The 27,175-nt window shown below is 56.9% G+C and overlaps 2 protein-coding genes across 2 annotated transcripts in view; both read left to right on the top strand.

The window, feature by feature from the left end:
- The window catches only part of LOC119564232, an 86,353-nt gene that overhangs the window by 3,124 nt on the left and 56,054 nt on the right, over positions 1 to 27,175 (top strand). The window lies entirely within an intron of this gene.
- On the top strand, positions 8,081 to 13,774 carry LOC119564233 (sialic acid-binding Ig-like lectin 12). Its single transcript, XM_043535602.1, has 6 exons — positions 8,081 to 8,114; positions 9,422 to 9,826; positions 9,962 to 10,282; positions 11,620 to 11,673; positions 12,114 to 12,377; positions 13,671 to 13,774. The coding sequence occupies exons 1-6, from the start codon at positions 8,081 to 8,083 to the stop codon at positions 13,772 to 13,774; spliced, it is 1,182 nt and encodes a 393-aa protein (XP_043391537.1).

Here is a 27,175-nt window from a genome sequence, read left to right as displayed (position 1 = left end):
ACCCGTGGGGCAGGGGGGATAAGCCAACAGGCCACAAACAACAGGATGTGTGGAGACAAAGCACAAATCTGTGGATTTTAAAAGCCAGTCTCAGGATTCTTAGAGCAAATCTCACAATTTTTAGCCAGTCTCAGGATTTTTAAAGCAAACCATGGGATTGATTAGCGAATTTCGGGGACAGGGGGTTGTCATGATGTTCACATTAAATCTCTGGATGTTTCAGTGAATCCTAGAATCACAGACCCACAGGGTGAGAAGGGACCGCAGGGGTCACCTAGTCCAACCCCTGCCAAGATGCAGGATTTATTGGGTCTAACCCATCCCAGACAGATGCTGTCCAGCCTCCTCTCAAAACCCTCCAGTGAAGGAGCTTCCAAGACCTCTCTGGGCATCTGGTCCATTGTCCGAGTGCTCTCACAGCTAGGGAGTTTTTCCTGAGATTTAATCTCGATCGACTCTGCTGCAGTCTGAACCCATTGCCCCTTGTCCTGCCCTCTGGCACCAGAGAGAACAACTTTTCTCCAGCATCTTTCTGGCAGCCTTTCAAGTATTTGAAAACCGCGATCATGTCCCCCTCCCGCAATCTCTTTTCCTAGCTAATCGCGCCCAGTTCCTTCAGGCTGTGCCCCTCGGGCTCGCGTTCCATCCCTTTGATCATCTTTCTCCCTCGCCTCTGGATCCTTTCCGGTTTCTCTGCATCCTTTCTATACATTGGTGACCAAACCTGGACACAGTCCTCCAGCTGAGGCCTAGCCAGCGCCGAGTAGAGCAGGACTGGCACCTCCCGGGACTTGCATGCTCTGCCTCTGGTAATGCGACCGGAAATTGCATTTGATTTTTTCTGCAACAGCATCGCATTGCTGACTCCTGTCGAGGCTGTGATCCGCCCCAACTCCCAGCTCCTTCTCAGCGGTGCTGCTGCCCGGCCAGTTCTTCCCCATCCTGTATTTGGTTTTCTTCCCTATGTGGAGCAACTTCCATTTGTCTTGATGAATTTCATTGTCTCGTCTACAGCCCAGTTCTCCAATTTATCAAGATCCCTCAGAATTTTAGCTCCATCCTCCAAAGCGTTGGCAACTCCCGCCAGCTTTGTGTCATCTGCAGATGTGATCAGTCTGCTCCCTAGTCCTACATCCAGGTCATTGATAAAGATGTTAAACAACACGGGACCCGGAACAGATCCCTCTGGAGCCCCACTTGGGACCTCCCTCCAATCCAATGTCTTTCCATTAACAGTCACTCGTTGTTTGCAGTTGTTTAACCAGTTATGTATCCGCTTATTTGTAGTTCCAAATAGCCCACATTTCTCCATAAGAACGGCCAGACTGGGTCAGACCGAAGGTCCATCTAGCCCAGTATCCTGTCTTCCCACAGTGGCCAATGCCAGGTGCCCCAGAGGGAATGAACAGAACAGGGAATCATCAAGTGACCCATCCCCTGTTGCCCATTCCCAGCTTCTGGCGAACAGAGGCTAGGGACAACCATCCCTGCCTATCCTGGCTAATAGCCATTGATGGACCTAGCCTCCAGGAACTTATCCAGTTCTTTTTGAACCCTGTTATATTCCTGGCCTTCACAACATCCTCTGGCAATGAGCTCCACAGGTAGACTGTGTGTTGTGTGAAGAAATACTTCCTTTTGTTTGTTTTAAACCTGCTACCTGTTACTTTCATTTGGGGACTCCTAGTTCTTGTGTTATTCACTTTCTCCACACCCGTCAGGATTTTATAGACCTCAATCCCATCCCCCCTCAGTCTTCTCTTTTCCAAGCTGAACAGTCCCAGTCTTATTAATCTCTCCTCATAGGGAAGCTGTTCCATGGTGTATGGTGACACTGCACTATTCGTTTTCAGATGGCAGCTGTTCCACACCCCTCATAATTTTTGTTGCCCTTTTCTGAAACTTTTCCAATTCCAGTTTGAGATGGGGCCACCAGAACTGCACGCAGCGTTCAAGATCTGGGTGTACCGTCGATTAATAGAAAGGCAATATGATATTTTCGGTTTTATTATCTATTCCTTTCTTAATGATAAGCAAGATTCTGTTTGCCTTTTTGACTTCCGCTGCACATTGAGTGGATGTTTTCTGAGAACTATCCACACTGACTCCAAAATCTTTCTTGAGTGATAACAACTAATTTAGACCCCATCATTTTATATTACAGCTGGGATTAGGGTTTCCCATGTGCAGCACTTCGCATTTATTAACATTGAATTTTATCTGTCATTTTGTTACCCAGTCACCTGGTTTTGTGAGATCCCTTTGTAGAGCTTCGCAGCCAGCTGTGAACATAATTATCTTGAGTAGTTTTGTATCATCTGTAAATTTTGCCACCTCACTGTTTACCCCTTTCTCCAGATCATTTATGAATATGTTGAACAGCACTGATGCCAATACAGACCCCTGGGGAACACTGCTATTTACCTCTCTCCACTGTGAATACTGACCATTTATTCCTATGCTTTCTTTCCTATCTTTTAACAGTTACTGATCCAGGAGAGGACCTTCCCACGTATCCCATGAAAGCTTACTTTGCTTAAGAGCCTTTCGGGAGGGACCTTGTCAAAGGCTTTATGAAAATCTAAATACAACGACTGGGTCACCGTTGTGTACACCGTTTTGTACATGCTATTTGACTCCCTCAAAAAATCCTAGTAGATTGGTGAGGCATGATTTCCCTTTACAAAAACCATGTTGACTCTTCCCCAACAAATTGTGTTTATCTATGCATCTCATAATTCTTTTCTTTATTATAGTTTCAATCAGTTTGCCCAGTACTGAAGTAACGCTTAGTGGCCTCTAATTGGTGGGATCACCTCTGGAGCCTTTTTAAAAAATTGGTGTCACATAAGCTATCCTCCAGTCATCTGGTACAGAAGGGGATTTAAATGATAGGTTACATAACACAGTTAGTAGTTCATGGAAACATAGAATATCAGGGTTGGAAGGGACCTCAGGAGGTATCTAGTCCAACCCCCTGCTCAAAGCAGGACCAATCCCCAACTAAATCATCCCAGCCAGGGCTTTGTCAAGATGGGCCTTAAAAATATCTAAGGAAGGAGATTCCACCACCTCCCTAGGTAACGCATTCCAGTGCCTCACCACCCTCCTAGTGAAAAAGTTTTTCCTAATATCCAACCTAAACCTCCCCCACTGCAACTTGAGACCATTACTCCTTGTTCTGTCATCTGCGACCACTGAGAACAGTCTAGATCCATCCTCTTTGGAACCCCCTTTCAGGGAGTTGAAAGCAGCTATCAAATCCCCCCTCATTCTTCTCTTCCGCAGACTAAAGAATCCCAGTTCCCTCAGCCTCTCCTCATAAGTCATGTGTTCCAGTCCCCTAATCATTTTTGTTGCCCTCCGCTGGACGTTTTCCAATTTTTCCACATCCTTCTTGTGGTGTTGGGCCCAAAACTGGACACAGTACTCCAGATGAGGCCTCACCAATGTCGAATAGAGGGGAATGATCACGTCCCTCGATCTGCTGGCAATGCCCATACTTAGACATCCCCAAATGCCATTGGCCTTCTTGGCTACAAGGGCACACTGCTGACTCACATCCCGCTTCTCGTCCACTGTAACCCCTAGGTCCTTTTCTGCAGAACTGCTGCCGAGCCATTCGGTCCCTAGTCTGTAGCGGTGCATGGGATTCTTCCGTCCTAAGGGCAGGACTCTGCACTTGTCCTTGTTGAACCTCATCAAATTTCTTTTGGCCCAATCCTTTAATTTGTCTAGGGCCCTCTGTATCCTATCCCTACCCTCCAGCGTATCTACCTCTCCTCCCAGTTTAGTGTCATCTGCAAACTTGCTGAGGGTGCAATCCACACCATCCTCCAGATCATTTATGAAGATATTGAACAAAACCGGCTCCAGAACCAACCCTTGGGGCACTCCACTTGATACCTGCTGCCAACTAGACATGGAGCCATTGATCACTACCCGTTGAGCCCGACAATCTAGCCAGCTTTCTATCCACCTTATCGTCCATTCATCCAGCCCATACTTCTTTAACTTGCTGGCAAGAATACTGTGGGAGACCGTGTCAGAAGCTTTGCTAACGTCAAGGAACAACACGTCCACTGCTTTCCCCTCATCCACAGAGCCAGTTATCTCGTCATAGAAGGCAATTAGATTAGCCAGGCATGACTTGCCCTTGGTGAATCCCTGCTGACTGTTCCTGATCACTTTCCTCTCCTCTAAGTGCTTCAGAATTGATTCCTTGAGGACCTGCTCCATGATTTTTCCAGGGACTGAGGTGAGGCTGACTGGCCTGTAGTTCCCCGGATCCTCCGTCTTCCCTTTTTTAAAGATGGGCACTACATTAGCCTTTTTCCAGTCGTCTGGGACCTCCCCTGATCGCCATGAGTTTTCAAAGATAATGGCCAATGGCTCTGCAATCACATCCGCCAACTCCTTTAGCACTCTCGGACGCAGCGCATCCGACCCCATGGACTTGTGCCTCCCTCATTCAGTAAGGGGCCCACACTTTCCTTGACTTTCTTCTTGTTGCTAACATACCTGAAGAAACCCTTCTTGTTACTCTTAACATCTCTTGCTAGCTGCAACTCCAGGTGTGATTTGGCCTTCCTGATTTCACTCCTGCATCCCCGAGCAATATTTTTATACTCTTCCCTGGTCATTTGTCCTATCTTCCAATTCTTGTAAGCTTCTTTTTTGTGTTTAAGATCAGCAAGGATTTCTCTGTTAAGCCAAGCTGGTCGCCTGCCATATTTACTATTCTTTCTACACATCGGGATGGTTTGTTCCCTTAACCTCAATAAGGATTCTTTAAAATACAGCCAGCTCTCCTGGACTCCTTTCCCCCTCTTTTCCCCCAGGGGATCCTGCCCATCAGTTCCCTGAGGGAGTCAAAGTCTGCTTTTCTGAAGTCCAGGGTCCGTATTCTGCTGCTCTCCTTTCTTCCCTGTGTCAGGATCCTGAACTCGACCATCTCATGGTCACTGCCTCCCAGGTTCCCATCCACTTTTGCTTCCCCTACTAATTCTTCCCAGTTTGTGAACAGGACCCCCTCAGCCGGGTCCATTTTGGGGGGCAGTGAGCCAGACAACCACGTCTGCCCTTCACTCCATGTCTCCAGCCAGCCCCAAACTGAAACTCTCTCCCGCCCCTCCTCCTCTGGACTTTGTCCCTTTCCCGAGCCAGGAGGGCACCTGATTCCTTTGTTCTCCAACCCTTTAGCTCTCACCTCGCAGTGGGGAAGGGCCAGGCCATCAGCTGCCAGGAAACAGGGTGTCGGCCATTCTCTGTGTCCAGACTCCTGCACACACCTGCCCTCTAGGGCTCTGCAATGATCATGCACCCTTATCCCACCGCCTAGATACTTAAGAACTGCCATGGGGAAACTGAGGCACCCCCACAATATTCAGAGGAAACATTAAGAATAGTCCCACTTCGTCACACTGTGCACCGCTGTATTGCTCTCCCAGCAGATATCAGGGTGATTGAAGTTCCCCATGAGAACCAGGGCATGCGATCTAGAAACTTCTGCGAGTTGCCGGAAGAAAGCCTCATCCACCTCACCCCCCTGGTCCGATGGTCTATAGCAGACTCCCACCACGACATCACCCTTGTTGCTCACACTTCTAAACTTAATCCAGAGACACTCAGGTTTTTCTGCAGTTTCATACTTGAGCTCTGAGCAGTCATACTGCTCCTTTCCATATATCCATCCATGACAGTGCTCCAGTCATGTGAGTTATTCCACTAAGTCTCTGTTATTCCAATCACATCATAATTCCTTGACTGTGCCAGGACTTCCAGTTCTCCCTGCTTGTTTCCCAGGCTTCTTGCATTTGTGTATAGGCACTTGAGATAACTTGCTGTTTGTCCTGCTTTCTTAGTATGAGGCAGGAGCCCTCCCCTTTCACGCTCTCCTGCTCGTGCTTCCGCCCAGTATCCCACTTCCCCACTTACCTCAGGGCTTTGGTCTCCTTCCCCCGGTGAACCTAGTTTAAAGCCCTCCTCACTAGGTTAGCCAGCCTGCTCGCAAAGATGCTCTTCCCTCTCTTCGTTAGGTGGAGCCCGTCTCTGCCCAGCACTCCTCCTTCTTGGAACACCATCCCATGGTCAAAGAATTCAAAGCCTTCTCTCTGACACCACCTGCATAGCCATTTGTTGACTTCCACGATTCGACGGTCCCTACCCAGGCCTTTTCCTTCCACGGGGAGGATGGACGAGAACACCACTTGTGCCTCAAACTCCTTTATCCTTCTTCCCAGAGCCACGTAGTCCGCAGTGATCCGCTGAGGGTCATTCTTGGCAGTATCATTGGTGCCCACATGGAGAAGCAGGAAGGGGTAGCGATCCAAGGGCTTGATGAGTCTCGGCAGTCTCTCCGTCACATCGCGAATCCTAGCTCCTGGCAAGCAGCAGACTTCTCGGTTTTCCCGGTCGGGGCGGCAGATAGATGACTCAGTCCCCCTGAGGAGAGAGTCCCCGACCACCACCACCCGCCTCCTCTTCGGAGCGGTGGTCGTGGAACCCCCATCCCTAGGACCGTGCATCTCATGCCTTCCAATCAGTGGAGTCTCCTTCTGCTCCCTTCCCTCAGACGTATCATCTGGTCCACTCTCCGCATTAGTACCTGTGGAGAGAACATGAAAACGGTTACTTACCTGTATCTGCGTTGCTGGTACATGGACACTCCCCTTTCTTCTTCTGGAGGTCACATGCTGCCAAATTTCTTCACCATCCTCCTGTCCCCACAGTGCAGCCTGCTCTGAATCTTCAGAACATTGTGCCCGTAGAAGCATATCCTGACGTCTGTCCAGGAAATCTTCAGTTTCCCTTACGCAACGCAGGGTCGATACTTGTTTCTCCAGACCTTGAACCTTCTCTTCCAATATGGAGACCAGCCTGCACTTTGTACAGACAAAGTCGCTTCTGTCCTGTGGAAGAAAGACAAACATGGCACATCCAGTGCAGGTCACAACAGCTGAACGCTCCCCATCCATATTACCTTCCTTCTACGAGCTTCCTCAGGAGTTGTAGTAATTACTCAGAGAAGCCGGCAAGATGTAAGCCTCAGCGGGCTCTCCCCAGGCGAACTCCCTCTGTTAGCCTCTCTGCTGTTCGCCACTCAGCTGGTTCGCAGCTGACTGGCTTTTTATAACAGTCAGGCCCACTCAAGGCTCACCTGGAACAAAGCACTCCCAATTCTCACTTTTCAAACCACCAATCAAGCACACGGTCAAACTGTCCCCACAACAGACACTCAGATACTCACCAACACAGCCTCCTTAATGCAGCCCTTAGCGTACCTCCTCTCCGGCAGATCCCAGGCAAACTCCCTCTGTTAGCCTCTCTGCTGTTCGCTGCACAGTTCTGCAGTTTCACATTTGAGTTCCTTCAGAAGTCTTCTCCAGCTTACTTATGAGAATGTCACGTGGGACTGTGTCAAAAGCCTTGATGAAGTCCAGGGATATTATGTCCACCACTTTCCCCCTGCCACCAATCAGTTACCTCATCAAAGAAGGAAATCAAGCTGGTCTGGCAGGATTTGATCTTGATAAATCCATGCTGGTGATCACCCCTTTGTCCTCACTAATTGAAGGTTTTATACATTGCTCTAGCAGCTTTCCAGGTGTCGAGGTCAGGCTGATTGGTCTATAATTCCCCGGCTCCTCCTTTCCCCCCTTTTAAAGATGGCCACCCCGTTAGCCCTTCTCCCGTCTTCTCGGACCTCTCCTGGCATCCATGAGTTTGCAAATATTATTGCCTGTGACTCCAAGATTTCTTCAACTAATGCCTTCAGCACCCTGGGTTGAACAGCGTCCGGCCCCACTGATTTGAATTCATTCAAATTGGTCAGAACATCTCTGACGGGTTCTTTCCTTCTCCCGATCTGACGCCCTTCCCCTTTGCTGTCCGTGGTAACTTTGCTGGCCACCCGCTGACGTGTTGGTGTTTGTGGGAAGATGGAAGCAGAGCAGGCACTGAGCAGCGCTGCCTTCCCACCATCTTCTCTCACCAGCTCGGGATTTTCTGGCCGATCTCATGATTCTTAGTGAAAAATTCTCAGGTTTTGTCACCAAATTAAGGATTTTTTTAGCCCACGATGTCTCAGGACCATCTGGTGATCGGGGCGGGGGGTGGGTCACTGCACTGCCAGCAGCCTCAGATCAGCCACCTGCAGAGCCCAGCAGCACTGATGGTCCCCAAGGCAGATCTGTCCCCCCTCAAACAGCCTCCGCTCTCACACTTTCCCCCCCCGTCTGTCTCTAGGTCTGTCCCAGCCGGACGTCCCAGCCATGGGCAGAGCCCTACTTCCACAGCAGGACACCAGGGAATGGGAGCTCCCGGCTCAGGGCCCCCCCTGGAGAGCAGGGGGTCCTGCCCTCCCTGTGGCCACACTGAGGGTCCTGATCCTCGTCCTGCTCTGGAGGGGTAAGTAAGCAGCACCTGCAGCCCCAGTGCAGGGGGAAGAGCCGAACCCGCGCTAAGCGGAGCCAGGTCTGTCCCAGGACTTGGAAGGGAGACGGGCCAGATGGGGAGGGGAGCCCAATGGCCCAGTGTGGTGCTCGGGAGAGGGCAGGAGGCTCCATGTAGGGAAGGCTGGAAACTAAATGGAAGTAGATTTCGTCGAGGATCCAGGGCTGGGCTCGCGGGGGGCTGCAGGTCGGGAGTGAGGAGCACCGGCAGAGCTGGGGGGGGGAGCTCAGAGTTGGCCTCTGCTCTCTGTGGGTGCCTGGAAGGGGGCAGACTCACCCCTGCGGTGCCTCCTGCTGGTCTTCGTCGGGAATTAGTTCACCAGGCTCCAGGGCGCCCTCTGCAGGCCGATGATCCGCCTTACTGCTGGCCCCGCATCCCTCCCGGACCCGGTGCCCCTTGGTCTCCTGGATGGCTGCCCCCTGGCAGTACACCCGCTGTCTCTCAGGGTCCCCCCACCCAGGGGAACCCCCCCACCCACTATCCCCACCTTGCCGCAGTGTAAGGCTACTGCCAGTCACCAACTAGCCCCTTGTAGGGGGTCAGACTGCGGTGTAAAAGCCACTCATCACTGGCAAGGAGGGGCTTGGATCGGCTGCCCTGGCCTCCCCATGGGCTGCCCCTGTGCAACCCCAGTACCTGCCTGGCCTCCTGCTACACTGCAGCCTGGGATTTTCCCGGCCGGAGCTCCCCAGCTCCCTTGGCCGCTCGCCAGCCCTGCTCCACGCTAGGTACGCTCTGCTCCCTGCAGCCAGGTCCTCCCTCGCCAAAGGCAAGCGAGAGAGAGTCTGCTCCTGCATCACCGCCTGCTTCTGAGGCCAGCGGAGCCCGAATTGGGGCCTACTGCCCCACTCAGCTTGGGCTGCTTGCCCCACCCACAGGCTCTCCTGGGCTGTTCTCAGCCCCTCAGGGCAGGAGCGGGTGTCGACCCTGCGACAGTCCCACTTCGATCCCTCTCCGTCCCCTGCAGGGTCCCTGTGCCAGCTGCCCGGATTTACCCTGACGCTGCCGCAGTCCGTGTCGGTGCAGGAGGGTCTCTGCGTTCTTGTCCCCTGCACCTTCGCGTACCCAGCCAGGTACGACACCGGCAATCCCCAGGCCCGGCTCTACGGACACTGGTACAAGCATCAGGCCGATCTCGGCCAGGATCCGCCCGTGGCCAGCAGTGACCCCAGCCGGCGGGTGTCGCAGGAGACCCAGGGCCGGTTCCGGCTGGCGGGGGATCTGGAAAGTGGCGACTGCTCCCTGCAAATCAGTGATGCCCGACGGACGGATGCCGGGAGATATTTCCTTAGAGTCGAGAAAGGAAACTTGAAATACAATTACCGCCCCAATTCCGATGGCACTGATCTTACACTCGCGATCTCCGTGCCAGGTAAGAGCAGCCGCAGTCACCGCTCCTCAGCCTCCCTGAGCCAGTCCCTGCCTTCGAGCCGGATCGGGGCCGGCGCCCCTGGGGGGAAAGGCCCCGTGTCCCCGAGTGATTCTCTCCCCTCTCCCCGTGTCTCAGGGCTGACGGAGGAGCCAGAGATCCAGATCTCGCCGGTTCGGGGGCTGCCAGGGACGCTGCTGGCCGGGGAGCCGGTGACTGTGACCTGCACGGCCCCCGGGCGCTGCTCCGGGCCCCCTCCCCAAATCACCTGGACGGGGCCGTTCAGCGACACAGCCCGGGACGTCTCAGCCGCGCTGGCGAACGGCACCTGGGCCCGCAGCTCCGTGCTGCACTTCACACCCGCCCCGGGGGACCACGGCAAAGAGCTCGTCTGCAGAGTCACCTACCGCCCACCATGGGGACCTTCCACCAGCAGAACCGTCCAGCTTCACGTCGGCTGTGAGTGATCCCCCCAGCCCCTCCATGCCGGCCCCCAGCCCCCCCTGCTGGGATCAACACCCCCCTGGGCTCCCCAGACCTGCCTTCCAGCCCCTCCCCCAACTGAGCCCTGTGCTGGGATCCCCACCCTGCACCATGCACCCTCAGCCAATTCTACTCCAAACCCCTTCCCCCGCACACCATGCAGCCCCTTCTCTCTTGGGATCTTCACCCCTTCCTGCCCCGCTTGGCGATGGCTCCCCGCTCCCAACCGCACCCCCAGGTCCCCAGGCCCTTCTCTTCTGGGATCCTCTCTACCCCCGACCTGCCCTGCCCCCAGAATCCTCCTGTGCTGGGCTCCACCCCCCCACCCCACATTCCAGTCCCCCCTTGCTGGGATGCCCCCCCTCACAACAGACACCCCAGTTCTCCCCAAGATCCCCCCAGGCTGTCCCACCATGTCTCCTCCACCCCGTGCCCTTTCTCCTAGGATCGGAGGATGCTCTCTATGGGGCAGAGTGTTAACGGGACCCAGTCACTGTCTGGCACTAAACACGCTCCGGGGTCGGTGCCCAGAGACCTCGACCCACCCTGCCCCAGGGCAAACCCCCATTAAATGGCCCGAGCCCCGCGACCCCGACCCAACGGACCCAGGCTCTGGGCCTCGGCGCCGCGGGGCTTTGAGGGCAGCGTGGACTGACCCTGCCAGGCCTGGCCAGGCGGCACCAGCGTCCGGCTCCTCCAGGTGCTGCTTTCAGCCGCCCCTCTGGGCGCAGCCAGGCTGCAAAATACCCAGGCCTGGCCGGCCAAGCCCGGGGGCCAAAGGAGAGGGCTCGGGAGAGACGAACCGAAGGGGGAAGGCAGAGGACCCACAAGTGGGGTGTCTGACTACCCCTGGTGGTGGCTGGGGCGAGAGCGGGGTTATTTAGGCCCCTGGCTCCGTCCCGCCCTGGGGAGGACACGTTTGGGGAGCAGGACACTGAACACCCGGGCGCCCGGCGGACGGTGGCAGCGAGATGGTGACGCTCGCTCCAGTCCCCAGGCCGGAGCAGCCCGGCCCCTCGTTAGTGTCTCCGCCAATTAAGCTGAATTCTGACCCACCGGTTTTGGTCCCTTGGTTCTGGCTCCCCCTGGCCCTAACCCGGCCCCTGGGCTATGTCCGGCGCCTCTTGGGTCGCCCCCAGTCGGGTCTGTCGCTTCCCTTCCCCGCCCACGGGGCTTGTGTCACTTCAGGGACCTTCCCGTCCCCCAGCTGAGCTCACAGCGAGGGTCCCTGTCTAGGCTCAGGGATCACTAGCGACCCCCCTCCCCGGTGCTGTCCAGCCCCCCTGATCCCCGCTCTCTGGTTTGTGTTACAGACCCACCCGGCCCCCCCAGCATCACCGGGACCCTGACCAGGAACGGACGCCCCGGTGAGAGGCCGCGCTGCGAGCCCCGGGGATCAGCGAGCGCATTCGAGTCACGCTCTGCCCGCGGTCCGGGCCCGGCGCCAGCTCAGCCGGGCCAGGCTGCTCCGTGCCCGGAGGGGAGAGCCCGAGGAACCGCGGGGTTGTGGGGGGCAGTGGTGGGGGAGCAGGCCTGGTTCCCTCTCTCTAGAGCCCGGGGTGGCGTTAAGGGGGCGCTGGGCAGCGGGCAGGAGATGGGTTAGGGACCGATCGCTGCGACGGAGACCTGCTGCCATGGCAAGGCACCGAGATTGTGCGCCCACCCCAGAGGGGCCAGGTCTCAGCGCTGGGCGAGGGGTCCCTGCATAACCAGCCGCCCCCCGCCCCACCCCAGTGGTGACTCTGCGTCTTGGCTCCTTGGTGGGGAATCTCTGGGGGGACCAAACCCGCCTGCTCCTCTCTTCCAGTGCCAGATGCCTGGGGAGCTGAGGGCGACGTCGTGTCTCTGGAGACCCAGGAGGGCGACTCCCTGAGCCTGGGCTGTGAGGCTGGGGGCAGACCCGAGGCCACCCTGAGCTGGGCCAAGGGGAACGAGTCCCTGAGCCCCGGCCAGGGAGGGGCCGGGCGCCTGGAGCTGCTGAATCTCAGCAGAGGGGACGCTGGGGAGTATCGGTGCTGGGCGAAGAATCCCTTTGGGTCGGCCAGCCGGGCCCTGCGTGTGCACATGCAGTGTAAGGCGCTAGGGGGCGCCGTACCACAGGGAGCAGGGCGGGGGGTTCATTGGGGGACGCTGTGCTGCAGGGAGTGGGGCAGGGTCCATTGGGGGATGTCCCAGGGGAAATTCCAGCTGCTCATCCAACATGAGTGAGGTTCACCTGCGGGACTCCCTGTCACTTGATGTGAGTTGGGTTAACTCACAGGACTCCCTGCCACTGTGTCTTAGCAAGGTTTACCCATGAGACTCCCTGCCACTGGGTGTGTGTGGGGATGCTGACATTGGAAAGAAGCAGTGTTAATCTGTGGGACTCCTTGCCACTGAGAACTAGCAGGTGTCGCAGGGTGCCTGGCCCCTTTAAACGGCAACTCAGCCATCCCTCCGCCCCTGTGCCACAGTTAATTAGCTGCTTTGGGGCAGCACCAAGAGGGGCAGCTGAGGTTGCGTACAAGGGCCGTGAGCACCCAGGCTAAGGGCGGAGAAGCAGCTGGGTTGGTGTGAAGTGCAGCTGGCCAAGGATGGGGCCAGATCAGCACCTTGGGGCAAGCCAAAGAGACAAGCAAGGGCAGAAGAACCTGCGGGACTCCCTGCCTTTGGATATTAGCAGGTTAATCTATGGGACTCCCTGCCGCTGGGTAGTAGGAGTGTGAACCCGTGGGACTCCCTGCCACTGGGTTTCTCTCTCTGACTATTAATTTGTCGCTGTGTCTCCTGCGCTCCCCAGAGAGCCCCCAGCTGGGGACCGGGCTGCACGCATCCTGCCAGCGCCAGGGGCCCAGCATCAGCTGCAGCTGCTCCCTGAGCTCCCACCCCCCGCCCCGGCTCCAGTGGCAGGTGGACCGGGAGCCCCTGGTTGGGAACGGCTCGTGGGAGGCCCTGCAGTTCAGCTCATGGGCCCAGGAGGACAAGGCCGTCAGCACCCTGAGCTGGACAGGGAGTTGGGATGGGGGCCACCGGACGTTCTGCCTCAGCGCCAACCCCCATGGGACCTACGCTGTCCTGCTGAGCCCACTAGAAACAGGCGGGAGCCCTTCCCCTCTAGGGGGCGCTGCTCCGATCTGGCCCCGGAGGAGGGCGGGGGGGATTGGCTGGCTTGGTATGGGGCGGGGATTGGGCCACGGGACCTTTCCCAGCAAGGAGGCGCCGGCTCCTACCTGACCCCAGGGCGGGACTGGTTGGCTCAGGGGATGGGGAATTTCCCCTCTAGGGGGCACTGGCTCCAACCTGGTCCCAGGGCTGGGCCTGGCTGGCTTGGGGCAGGGGTTGCAGGGATCTATCCCAGACTCTCGGCTTCTTCCAGCTCCCACAGGTGGCCTCACTCGGGCATTTATTGAAATCAGCTGCAAACTCGTCTTCGTGGCGACTGGATTCTTCCTGGCCTATTACCTCACCCTGCTCTATTACAGACGGTAACTCAGCTACTGACCCACCCACCAACCTACCCACCCACCCATCTACCCACCTACCTCCCGTCTATCTATCCATCTACCCAACTATGTACCAACCCACCGACCTGTGTGTCTATTCATCCCCATACACCCATCTATCTATCTATCTATCTATCTATCTATCTATCTATCTATGATCTATCTATCCACACTGCCAGCCACATACATACCCCAGAATCTCTCTCCCAGGACACCCTGTCGTGGAAGGAGAAGGAAGGACAGGCCGGGGGCCCGGGAATCCACAGTGCCCGAGTCCGGCGTCTAGATCGGGCCATTCCTCAGCCACCGAAGAGCCGACAAGGAATTGGAATCTCACAGGACTGAGGAAACGGAGAATGAGACCTCAGCTGGGGGGACTGCCACCCCGGGTGAGGCCAACGGGCCCATCTAGCCTGATACCCTGCCCCTTGCCAAGCCCTCCGGATCTGCCCCATCATGGGCCCATCTAGCCTGATACCCTGCCCCCTCCCTACCCCTCTGCATCAGCCCCATCATGGGACCATGTAGCCTGATATCCTGCCCCCTACCAAGCCCTCCAGATCTGCCCCATCATGGGCCCATCTAGCCTGGTATCCCGCCCTCTCCCTGCCCCTCTGAATCACACCTATGGGCCTGGAAAGCAAGTGGAAGCTGCCTGTAATATTCATATGACCGGTAGATGATCTGTTTGTTGCCCTGATGGTTATGACTTTGTTTGCTTTGTGATGACCGCAAGGCGCCCGGATGCCCTGGTGACGAGCGCAATACGAGACCCTCCAGAGAACAGAACAGCTGATTTTAGTGACCTATCCCTGCAAGACAACGCCCAACCCAGCGGCTCTGACGGCCGTTCCCAGCCAGCGCAGGGAGAAAGTTTCAGACAAACTTTCTTTTGGTGCAAAATGCAATTTCGGCAACACCAAAACTTTGTGTGATTCCAGGTTGATTTTGCCGAATTGTTCATTTGGGGGGGGAAACTCTGCAAAATGGGGGAGAAAAATTAGGTGTTTTCCAAAAGAAACGTGACACTTTCTGGATTCAAAATCACAGTGTGGTTTGAAATTTCCTGTAATTTTATTTTTTCTTTAAAAAGATCTAAAATTCTTGAAATCAAAACAAAACGTTTCATCCTCAAACCAAACCTGTTTCTGACCTTCTGGTTCGCTGAAAATTTGGACTAATTTTCATTTTCCGTTTTACATGAAAAGATCCCCCCCCCCCCCGACTTTTGGTTCCCTCAAAATGGATCAAATTATGCTTTCACATTGACCCCCACATCATTTTTTCAAATGTTTGGTTCGCCAAAAAATTGACCAATTTTTCTTTTTCATTTGACTCAAACAGTTTTCAGCTGGGCTCTGGGCAAAGAACCCTGCATAGGAGAGATGGGATGGGAGGAACAGACTGTTCTGGAGGGAGCCACCAGATGGCGCAGTTACACAAAGCCAGACATAATTTAATGCGTGAGCAAGTGTTAAGTCTTTGGAGAAATGCTGGATTCATTGTGTTCAATATTTTTATGTAGCTGTATTTCTCCCTGTCTCTCTCTTGATATATATATATATATATATGTGTGTGTGTGTATCTATATCTACCATTAAGTTATTATAGAGCTACGAATATATATACACACACACAAAGTATAGACTATATATCTAATTATGCTCAGTTTTATGTTAATGTAATATATATGTATACACACACACACATATATACACGGGTACACAGAGAGAGAGAGAGAGAGAGTACATATAGACAGTGGGCACACACATATACTGGATATATAGAATCATAGAATATCAGGGTTGGAAGAGACCTCAGGAGGTCATCTAGTCCAACCCCCTGCTCAAAGCAGGACCTATCCCCAATTTTTACCCCAGATCCCTAAATGGCCCCCTCAAGGACTGAACTCACAACCCTGGGTTTAGCAGGCCAGTGCTTACACCACTGAGCTATCCCCGCCCCCCATATATACATATGTTAACTATTATTTTAGGATATATTTTATATAATGATGCTAATTATGTTTTGTTTGTTGTATTAAACCTATTACACCCGATCTGGGTTGTGTCACAGACTCCCAGGCCCCGGGCTCTCTCGACTCCGGACGGTCCCTGGGAGGACCCCCCTTCAGTGTGACAGCCCTTCTTGGGGTCACACTCGCTCCGGGGGGGTTAAGATCTGGGCTCCAGCACCTCCTGGAACCGCATCTCTGCAAGCCTTCAGCCTGCCTGTCTCTCACCGTCAGCCCCCGCAGGGAGTCCCCTCGCTCTGCCCCCCGGGGGCCTCCCCACTCAGAGGCAGTAACGCCCCCGCCCTGATCTCTACCCTGCAGTGACTCTGCCCGCGTAACACAGAAGGGTTTATTGAACGTCTGAACCCAGCCCAGGCCGTTCTCAGGGCCCTCGGGCCTGGCCAGGCTCAGCACACTCCAGGTGGGCCTGTCCCTGTCCAGGTAGCTCAGACCCCTCTATGTCCCCAGTCCAGAAGCGACCTCCTTCCAGCTGAGCCCCCTACATCCCCTCCCCCACCAGCCGCTCCTCCACCCTTTGTCTTTCTTCCTGGTCAAACAGGTCACCTGGGCCCCCTCTCTTCCATCCCTTGTTCCCCGAATGGCCAGAACCAGCTGCCTTCCGGGGCCCGCTCTCCTCCGCCCTTTGTCCTCCCACGGGCCACAACCGGCTGGCTCCTAACATGGGCTGGGCCTCCGGGTCACTGGTTGCGAAGTTCCACAGTGTCCAGGCTGGTGTCCGGGGTCCAGGCTGCCAGGCGAGGACACACCTGGCCCTCTGCAACCACAATCCCACTCTCCCCCCACCTCGTTACACACACAGCACACAGGGAAACTGAGGCACACGCAGGATTCATGCAAAACACTAACAGAATCCCCCACTTTGTCCCTTCTCTTCCCCCTTCGAGTCTGGACTGAGCGGGGTCATTTCAGCCAGTGACCCGGGGAATTTCAGGTACCCCTCTCCGGGACAAAGCCTAAGCTAGAACATTTGCACCCCCATCCCAAGGCCCACCTCCATCTCGTAATCCTGGAGGCTCAGACTCCATCTCACGAGCTTGGCATTAGCCCCTTTCATTTGGTGCAGCCCGTCGGGGCGAGTGGTCGGCGTACACAGTCAAGGGCTGCCCAAATACTTACGGCTGCAGGTTTTAAAGGGTCCCCCCCAAAGCCGCATAGTTCCACTCCCTGGCAGCAGCTTCCAGCCCAGGTACACGACGGGGTGTCTCTGCCCCTTTGCATCGGCCTGCATCAGCCACCTGCCCAGCCCTGTGTCTGAGGGGTCTGTGAGCACCAGAAAGGGTTGGCCCAAGTCCTCCTTCCACGCACAGAGAACCCCCCGGCATGGCTCGGTCCAGATCACTGTGTCCGGCTCGCCCTTCGTACACAGCTCCATGATGGGAGCTGCGAGGGAGCTGACGGGGGACACAAACCTCCGCCAGTGCCCTGTGGTCCCCATCACAGCCTGGGCCTGTTTCTTGGTCTGGGGAACGGGCCAATCTCCGATCGCCTCCACCAAGGCCGGCCTGGGCTTTAGGCAACCGCTTCCCACCTTGTGGTCCAGGTACGACACCTCTGCCATCCCCACCTTTCCCTTTCCAGCTTTGATCGTCAGTCCTGCCTCCCGGAGACAGCCCAGCCCCCTCGCCCCCTGGGACACAGCTTCTTCCCGCCCCAGGTCTGGCTAAAGACACAGATACCAGCAATAAAAAGAACAGGAGGACTTGTGGCACCTTCAAGACTAACACATTGATTTGAGCATAAGCTTTTGCGAGCTACAGCTCACTTCATCGGATGCATGCAGTGGAAAATACAGCGGGGAGATTTTATATACACAGAGAACATGGAACAATGGGTCTTACCATTTGTCACGGAGTCCCTGGGCGATGCTCTGGAACTGCTCCCCATGAAGCCAGTCAGGACTCTGGGGCAGTCGCCTTTCTGTGAGCAGCCTGTCTGCAGGACACACAGCTCACACAGCTTCCACCTTCCTGGATCTGACCTCGGAGCATTCAGCATCCTCTGCCCCTCCGTGTGCTTCCCACAGCGAGTCCACCCAGGCAGGGCTCCTGGGGAAGCTAGAGGGTCCTGCACCCCAACTTTGCAGTCAGACGTGACTCTCAGCCAGCCAGTAAAACGGAGGTTTATTAGACGACAGGAACATGGTCTAACACAGAGCTTGCAGGTGCAGAGAACAGGACCCCTCAGCTGGGTCCATTTTGGGGGGCAGTGAGCCAGACAACCACGTCTGCCCTTCACTCCATGTCCCAGCCAGCCCCAAACTGAAAGTCCCTCCAGCCCCTCCTCCTCTGGGCTTTGTTCCTTTCCCGGGCCAGGAGGTCACCTGATTCCTTTGTTCTCCAACCCTTTAGCTCTCACCTTGCAGGGGGGAAGGGCTCAGGCCATCAGTTGCCAGGAAACAGGGTGTCGGCCATTCTCTGTGTCCAGACTCCTGCACACACCTGCCCTCTAGGGCTCTGCAATGATCATGCACCCTTACCCCACCCCCTAGATACTTAAGAACTTCATAGGGGAACTGAGTCACCCCCACACTATTCAGAGGAAACATTAAGAACAGTCCCACTTCGTCACATCTCTCCCCCCTTCGAGATCGAACTGAGCGGGGTCACTTTAGCCAGTGACCTGGGGAAGTTCGAAGCCACCAACGTTCCCATGGATGCCCCAGCATCTCTCCCATTCCTTGGTAGGAGTTACACCAGGCCCTTCCAGTTTCACGCCCTCCCTTAGGTCGGGGGTGGTCGATAGCACTCACAGGCCGCATGTGGGAAGGTTTATGCTGCCCGTGCCCTTTGGCCACCCCAAAACCCCAGGGGGTCAAACTGGGATTGGGTCTTCTCCCCATCAAGCTGGCCAAACACAGCCACTTGGTTATAGGACGGTTTAACTTTCTTAACAGCTTTCACTTCACCTGAGACCTTCTCAAGGCTCTCCACACTGGATCTTTCAACAGGACAGTCAGTGGATCCATTCACAACAGAAAATTTCTGGCTGTTAGGAACTGAAACTGTCTTGATTAAATCACTTTCACACCCTTCAGTGGCAGTAAACTGCTTGCAAAGACTCCATGAGGATTCCTTTCCCTAGGGCTTTTCTATGCAACAATTCACCCCTCACAGAAATTCTGCCCTTACCCTCTTTACCTAGGGCTTGCTCTAGAGGAACACTTTCCTGAGCAACAACAGACCCTTTCTGGGTCTCCCTTACATCCAGAATTACCTCTGGTCCATCCGGCGGATTCCTACACAATCCCCTTTCAGGCAAACTGACAGACTTCCTAGAGAAAAGGTCAGAAGCATTCTCCTTCCCTTTGCCACACACAAGTTCAGGAATCTTTTCCTTCTTGCTACAGGTTTCCACACCCTCAGTAGGTAACACAATCACACACCTTCATGCTCTCCTTGTGCCCTGGCTAGGATCTCACCCTGACTAGACAGAGTTGCGACACCCTTTCCCAACAAAACACTAGCAACAGGCAAAATACAAGCACCAGAATTGTCTGGGCTCTGGGATTTTACATAGACGCTAACTGGATGCGACCTAGTTACAGGGCCATTCTCCCGAGCAGACACAAACTTAGGACCCTTCCCTTCCTGGGCTTTAGCTGAATCCAGAACCAACTCTGAGACAACTGCACTACCCTCAACCATCACAGGCTGAAAGGCCCCTTCTGTCTGCTCCACAGACAAAGAAGAGCCGGACACACTTTCTCCCTTCCCAGACACACAGCTTGGGATCTCATTCCCCTTGTCCCAGCACACAAGGCTGGTCACAGACAACTGCTTGGAGATCAGGGTAGCTCCCTCCCTAGGCAAGTCAATACCCCTGACAGACACAGGCACATTTCCTTCCCTGTCCCAATTCTCCACCCAGCTAACAGGTAAGGTCCAGGGACACTCATCTTCCACTCTCCTCGCCTTCCCACCCTGCTGACTAGACACAGCCATCGGCTCACAAGGCTGCCTAGGCTCATCCAGACTTTCCTTACCAACACCTTGCCACTCCCCACAGATCCCCTGCCCTGCCTGTGTCTCCCCCCACTCAGCTGGGGTCTTATCTTCCCCCTTGCTCAGCACTGCCCTTGCTGTCCCAGTGAGGGTAGGCAGCGAGCTCGCTGCTTTCCTCACAGCATCAGAGCCAGCGTGAGCCCCTTCTCCAGTGTGCAAGGGCGCAGGGAGCATCTCTCTGTCCCACCCAGCCCCAGGGGTCTGGTTACAGGCAGGCAGGTAGCCTGAGCCTAGCCGCTCCTCCCTGCTGCCAGCCAGGTCATCTGCATTTTCACTGACCATTTCCCTCTCCACCGATTGGTTCCCTGGATTCAAATTCAAACCCTTGGCAGTTACAGGAGCAGGGTCTGGATCCTGTCCCAAAGAGACACAGTCACCCCACAACAGGGTCTCGCAGCCGATATCCCGGAGAACCCCAACAACCAGCCAGCCTGACCCCTCCTGGGTCTGCACAGGGATCTGGGCAGTAGGCAGGGCGAGGGGCTTCATCCCTGGGACCCTTACCCAGCTCACACAGCCCCTCAGCATCTGAGGCTGCACCACCCAGGGCCTGACAACAGTTCTCTCTGTCCCAGGATCTCGCCACCCCAGGAATGTCTCCCCATTGACCATCACCTTCCGCTCCCCCTGGGGGTCCGAGGGGCCCGACCCCAGGAAACTCCACACAGACATATAGGTTGGGACCAGGAGTGGGAGCCCGTCCACCTCCCCATCCATCTGGCTGACGGAGTCTACGGCCTTGGGACCCAGCGAGGGAGCTAGACACCGGGGCTTTTCCGCAGGGTCCCCCTGGTTCAGATCTCCAGCCTGCTCAAAGGCAGTGAGGTGGGCATCCACATCCCCCCACTCCCTAACCAGGGGCAGCAATTTAGTCTCGAGGTTCCCTGCGGAACTGGCCCCCCGGGGTCTATCCCCACTCACCCCTGGGAGGTCCCCTAGGCCTCTCCGCTCCCCCACCGCCAGTTCATGCTGCTGCTGCTTCTGCAGCTCTTTCTCGGGCTCTCGCTGTCTCTCACAGTCCTCTTGCTCTCTCGGACTCAGCTCCAACCCATGCATCTCCGATCCCCGGATGGGGAATCCGATCGTGAAGACCCTCGTCTGGTCGGGGACAGGAGTCTTGGCGATGCCTGGCTACCACTCCAGCTGCTCCCAGATCCTGCGATAGCCCCATTTGGGTCAGGAATCTGTTCCTAGAGCGGTCATCCTCCTCCAGCTGCACGATGAACTGTGCTTTGGTGAACTTTCCAATGCTCAACCCTCTCTTTCTGCACAGGGTTACAATGTCCTTCTTAAGGAGACGGTGACAGGCCGTCACTCCGCTCTTCCCACGTTGTTGTGGACTCACAGGCCTGTGTGCTCTCAGCTCCCCACGGTTTCCAGGGAGAACCCCAAGTATGCCAGCTTTTTCGAGGTCACCACCTCTTTGCCAGGGTCGAGCCGCAGACTCCTCCGCCCCTTCGACTGCTCGCTGCAATCCCCAGGGGAACCCTGTTACTGCAAAAGTCCTTCTCTCTCCCAGGGCCAAGCCGCAGGCTCCTCCACCCCTGAGCCTGCTCACTGCAGTCCCCAGGGGGACCCCATTACTGCACAGTCCTTCTCGCTGGTCACACACTCCCAGGGGTTTACCGCCCCCTGAAACCGCTCCTCTCTGAGCCTTCAGCACGCCTGGTCCTCGTCAATCCCCCTTCGTTTTACTGCTCCCCAGTCACTTACTGCAGGAAGCGCCATCCACGGGGTGCAGTACATCCCACCGCTACCACCAGTTGTCACGGAGTCCCTGGGCGATGCTCTGGAACTGCTCCCCATGAAGCCAGTCAGGACTCTGGGGCAGTCGCCTTTCTGTGAGCAGCCTGTCTGCAGGACACACAGCTCACACAGCTTCCACCTTCCTGGATCTGACCTCGGAGCATTCAGCATCCTCTGCCCCTCCGTGTGCTTCCCACAGCGAGTCCACCCAGGCAGGGCTCCTGGGGAAGCTAGAGGGTCCTGCACCCCAACTTTGCAGTCAGACGTGACTCTCAGCCAGCCAGTAAAACGGAGGTTTATTAGACGACAGGAACATGGTCTAACACAGAGCTTGCAGGTGCAGAGAACAGGACCCCTCAGCTGGGTCCATTTTGGGGGGCAGTGAGCCAGACAACCACGTCTGCCCTTCACTCCATGTCCCAGCCAGCCCCAAACTGAAAGTCCCTCCAGCCCCTCCTCCTCTGGGCTTTGTTCCTTTCCCGGGCCAGGAGGTCACCTGATTCCTTTGTTCTCCAACCCTTTAGCTCTCACCTTGCAGGGGGGAAGGGCTCAGGCCATCAGTTGCCAGGAAACAGGGTGTCGGCCATTCTCTGTGTCCAGACTCCTGCACACACCTGCCCTCTAGGGCTCTGCAATGATCATGCACCCTTACCCCACCCCCTAGATACTTAAGAACTTCATAGGGGAACTGAGTCACCCCCACACTATTCAGAGGAAACATTAAGAACAGTCCCACTTCGTCACACCATTCATCAATGCTCCCCAGGGCAAAGTCGTCCACCCCCCCCAGTAACTGACCCACCGGTGCTGGAAGGCGGCCGGCGCCCCCTAGAGGCTGAAAGGCAGGACCAGGAACTCACAGAGCCCCACAGGGGTGATGGGAGCAGATTTCAACCTGGCATCTGGGTCCAAAGGCACCAGCCAGTAGCCCCTGGTGAGATCCGTAGGAGTAAGGTACCGGGCACCCCCCAACTGGTCTAGGGTCTCGTCAGGCCGAGGCATGGGGCAGGCATTTGACAAATCGATGGTGCTGAGCTTCTGACAGTCCGCACAGAATCGGATCGATCCGTCTTTCTTGGGGACCAAGCCCACGGGAGACGCCGAGGGCTGGTGGTCGGCTGGCTCACCCCTAGTGCCAGCATGTCTCTGAGCTCCCTCTCCAGGGCCTGGGCTGTTTTCCCCGTGTCTGTGAATGGGGAACAGCTTACGGGAGGGTTATTTTCCATCCCCCCTTCCACCGTGGACAGCTCGGTTAGTCAGCCCAGGCCGACTGGAGAACAGGTTCTAGGGAGGACGAAGCCCCTCTGATCTCTGCCTGCAGGGAAGGGGTTGGCTGGTCAGAGAGGGGGACTGATTCCAGCGAGGGGCTGGCTCCGGTCTCTGGGGAGAGACCCACCAGGGATCTTCCCCCTCTCCTCCCCCTGCCCACAAACGTGGCCACACCAATGTCTCCAGGCCTGCCGACAGCGGGAGGCAAAGGGGGCAATTGCCTAGGGGCCCGGGCGATTTAAAAGGGAGCCCCACGCCCTTTTAAATCTCCCGGGTGGTCTGGAGGGCTCCCAGGGGCATGAGACTGCACCAGGCTCTGCGCTTTGGGGTGCCCCGTGGCAGTCCCAGAAGTGACAGATTCGTCACTTCCACCTGGAATTTCTTTCGTCGCCTGAATGTCTCCCTGTCACCGTCCGGCTCCGTCATGTGGACATGGCCCCTCGCTGGCTGTGAGCCCCACTGGGCAGCTCCGGCACATTCAGCTGGTTGATGACTTCACGCGGCCCATCCCAGGCTCACTCCATCTGCGCCCCCCCACCCCCCGTCACTCGCTCATTTTCACTGGACTGGCTCAGGGGGTTGGGGTGCGGAAGGGGGTGAGGGCTCCGGCTGCGGGTGCAGACTTTGGGGTGGGGCTATAAATGAGGTGTTCAGGTGCGGGAGGGGGATCCGGGCTGAGACAGTGGGCTGGGCTGCGGGAGAGGGTGAGGGCTCTGGCTGGGGGTGCAGTCTTTGGGCTCAGACCAGGGTTGAGGGGTTTTGGGTGCAGGAGGGGGCTCCGGACTGGGGGGTGGAGCCGAGGGGTTTGGAGTATGGGAGGGGGCTCTTGGATGAGGCAGGGGGTTTTGGTGTGGGAGGGGGTACAAACTCTGGGCTGGGGGTGCAGGTTCCAAGGTAGGACCAGAAATGAGGGGTTCAGGGTGCAGGAGGGGCTCTGGAGTGGGGCATGGGGTTGGGGTGCAGGGTGGCTGAGGGATCCAGCTGGGGGTGCAGACTCTGGGTGGGATGTGGGATGAGAGGCTTGGGGTGTAGGAAGGTGCTCCTGGTTGGGACTGAGGGGTTCGGAGGGCAGTACGGGGATCAGGGCTGAGGAAGGGGCTTGGGGCACAGAGGGGGTGAGGAGTGCTGGCTCCGGCCCACGGTTACCTCAAGCAGCTCCCGGAAGCAGCGGTGTGTCCCCCCTACGGCTCCTATGTGGCCAAAGGGGAGCTGCGGAGCCGGCGCTTGGGGCAGGGGCAGCATGCGGAGCCTCCTGGCTGCCCCTACACATAGGAGCCGGAGGGGGACATGCTGCTGTTTCTGGGAGCCACGCGTGGTCAGGACAGGTAGGGAACCTGCCTTAGCCCCCTGCGCAGCTGACAGACTGTTAACGGCCCGGTCAGTGGTGCTGACTGGAGCCGCCAGGGTCCCTCTTTGACAGGGCGTTCTGGTAGAAAACCAGACACCTGGCAACCCTGCTCCTGGTCCCCGGCAGCCGTCCTGCCCTCCCGGTTCTGCCCACGCTCAGCTGGGGTCCCAGCCCCTCTGGGCTCCCCTCTGTCTGCACTGTCCGCATGAGGGCAGGCAGCGAGCCCACGGCTTTGCTCTCAGCACCAGAGCCAGCGTGAGCCACCTCCCCCATGTGGGAGCCTCCCCCCTCGCCCCGCTCAGCTCAAGGGGTCTGGCTACAGACAGGCAGGGACCCAAGCTGGGCGGCTCTTCCCTCGTGCTTCCTGTGTCTGCCCAGGGATCCGAGCCATGCGCTGGGGAATGGCCAAAGTTTGGGGGCCTTCCCCCCAGTCACGCGGCCCCTCAGCATCTGGGGGGGTCGCCCCACCCCGACAAGAGTCTGTCGCTCCCAGAATCTCTCCACCACTCGAATGTCTCCCCACTGACCACCCCCGTCCGCTCCCACTGGGGGTCAGAGGGGCCTGAGCCCAGGGGTAGAAGCAGACATAGCTGCTGGGCTCGGAGGGGACCCATCTGCACCCTCCCTCCCCGGCCAGCTCTGCCCCAGGGGCTGGTGGGTGGCTGCTTCCTCCCCTGGGCTAGACACAGCTCGCTCTGTGAGCCTGTTTCCCGCTGTCTCCCCTCCGCCACGTTAACCCTTTGAGATTCTCCTGGGCCAAGATTTCCCATGTCCCTGGGCCCTGCACCCTGCCCTCTGTGCCTGCAGCGACCACATCTCCGGGCTCTCGCCCCCTGGAGACATCCTGCCCCCTCGGCCTCTCCTCCACCTCCGGGTTTCCCTGAGCCCTACCCCTGCGATGCCTCGGTGGCTTCCAGCTCCTTCGCTGTGCACCCCAATTCCAACCCACCGCTGCAGGGAACCCAGGCTGACCCGGACTCCCAGGCCGGGGATCTCTCGGCTCCGTACTGCCCCTGCAGGGTGGCAGCCCGTCTTGGGGGTGCACTCCCCATGCGGGGTTACGCCTTGGCCCCGCCGCCTCCTAGGACCCCAGCTCTGAGCCTTCTGCAGCCTGGGTCTGCCGTGGGCCCCCTCAGGGAGTCCCCTCGCTCTGCGCCCACCCCCAGACGGAGCAACGCCCCCCGATCTCTGCCCTGCCATGACTCTCCGCCAGCGTAACACAGAAGGTTTATCGAACGTCTGAACCCACCACAGGCCGTTCTCAGGGCCCTCGGGCCTGGCCAGTCTCAGCCCCTCCTGCATCCTTTGTCTTGGGTCCCAGGGGAACAGGTCACCTGGGCCCCCTCTCTTCCCTCCTTTCTCCTCCCACTTGCCAGAACCGTCTGGCTCCCAAGATGGGCTTGTCCACTAGTTCCTAACGTCCATAATGTCCCGGGCATTGTCCAGGGTCCCGGCTGCCAGGTGACATCACACCTGGCCCTCTGCAACCACAATCCCCCTCTCCCACCACCTCGGTCCGCACACAGCACACAGGGAAACTGAGGCAGACACAGTATTCATGCAAAACTCTAACAAAATCCCCCACTTCGTCACAGGTGCTTTTCAAAATAAAAGTTTTGTGCAAAGGTTCCCTGCCCCAAAAACTAATCACAGGGATTTTTTTGGTTTTTAGAAAGGTTTCACAGAGATCTGGGCCACTTAAAACTAATGATCCCTGGGAAACATTCACTAGCTAGGAAGGTTTCACAAAAATATCCCACATGTTTCAATCTCTCCTGTCTTCTGTCGATGGCACCGAGATCTCCAGCCACTGGAACCGGCTTGTGCAAGAAGTTTTAAGGCCAGATTCACACACTGACTTCCCCTTCCTGTCTTGAAATCTCACATCTCGCCCCAGCCATCGCCTTGACACTCGCACTCGCTCCCCAGGCAGGTCTCTGCACGCAGCCGGCTCTTCCCATTGGAGTTGGGATTCGCTAGCAGTCCTAACTGGGCATCTGTTGTTCCAGTGCGCTGTTCCCAGCCGCCCCAACCCAGAGGCGGACGCATCTCAGCTCCAGGTGAGGAACCCCCTGGACAGTGTCGCTGTGCGGCTGTTCCCAGCCGCCCCACCCCAGACGCGGACACATCTCAGCTCGGGGTGAGTGATTAGTGTCTGCAGCGTGTTCAATACGATAAGAGGTGTGAGCTGCTAGCGTTCAAATATTATTGTGTGACTGGAAAACGCAGTCAGAAAGGGATAGGGCTGGGACAGGGGGCAGGGAGTCAGGACTCCTGGGTTCTACCCCCTGTTCTGGGAGGGGAGTGGGGTCTAGTGGTCAAAGCAGGGGGGCAGGGAGCCAGGATTCCTGGGTTCTACCCCTGGCTCTGGGAGGGGAGTGGGGTCTAGTGGTCAGAGCCAGGGGGTGATGGGAGCCAGGACTCCTGGGTTTCATCCATGGCTCTGGGAGGAGAGTGGTGTGTAGAGGGTCTCAGAGCCATGACTCCCGGCTCTGGGAGGGGAGCAGGGTCCGGTGGGTTAGAGTGGGGGGTGGAGGCAGGGAGTCACGGCTCCTGGGTTGTTTCCCAGCTCTGAGAGGAGAGTGGGGATTAGCAGGGCTCAAAGACCCGGACTCCTGGGTTCTATTTCCAGCCCCACAAGCAAGATGCAGCCTGCCTCTGTTGCAAGGAAGCCACAGGCAGCCCCAGCCAGAGGGAGTGGAAGTCGGCAGGATGCTGATGCTGGGGTTTTTGAGATAGCATCTCCCCTTCATCCCTGTCCGCACCGACTTCTGCTTTCACATTCCCATGCATGCCACTTCCCCAGGCTCCAAGTCACAAAGCGTGAGGAACCCGGGCTGCAGGGTGGGAGAGCCAGGCCTGGGCCCCCCTCTGCAGGTCTAGGGGTGAGTGGAACTAGGGTGCGGGAGGGAGCTGGATGGTCTGTGGAGACTGGGGTGCCCCTCAATCCCAACCCGCAGCCCCTTCTTATCCCAGCCCTGGGCTCCC

Source organism: Chelonia mydas, chromosome 24 (assembly GCF_015237465.2).
Source record: "Chelonia mydas isolate rCheMyd1 chromosome 24, rCheMyd1.pri.v2, whole genome shotgun sequence".
NCBI classification, from domain to species: domain Eukaryota; kingdom Metazoa; phylum Chordata; order Testudines; family Cheloniidae; genus Chelonia; species Chelonia mydas.
Note: the sequence above shows the minus strand (reverse complement) of the source record. Positions and strands in the feature narration are given on the sequence as shown.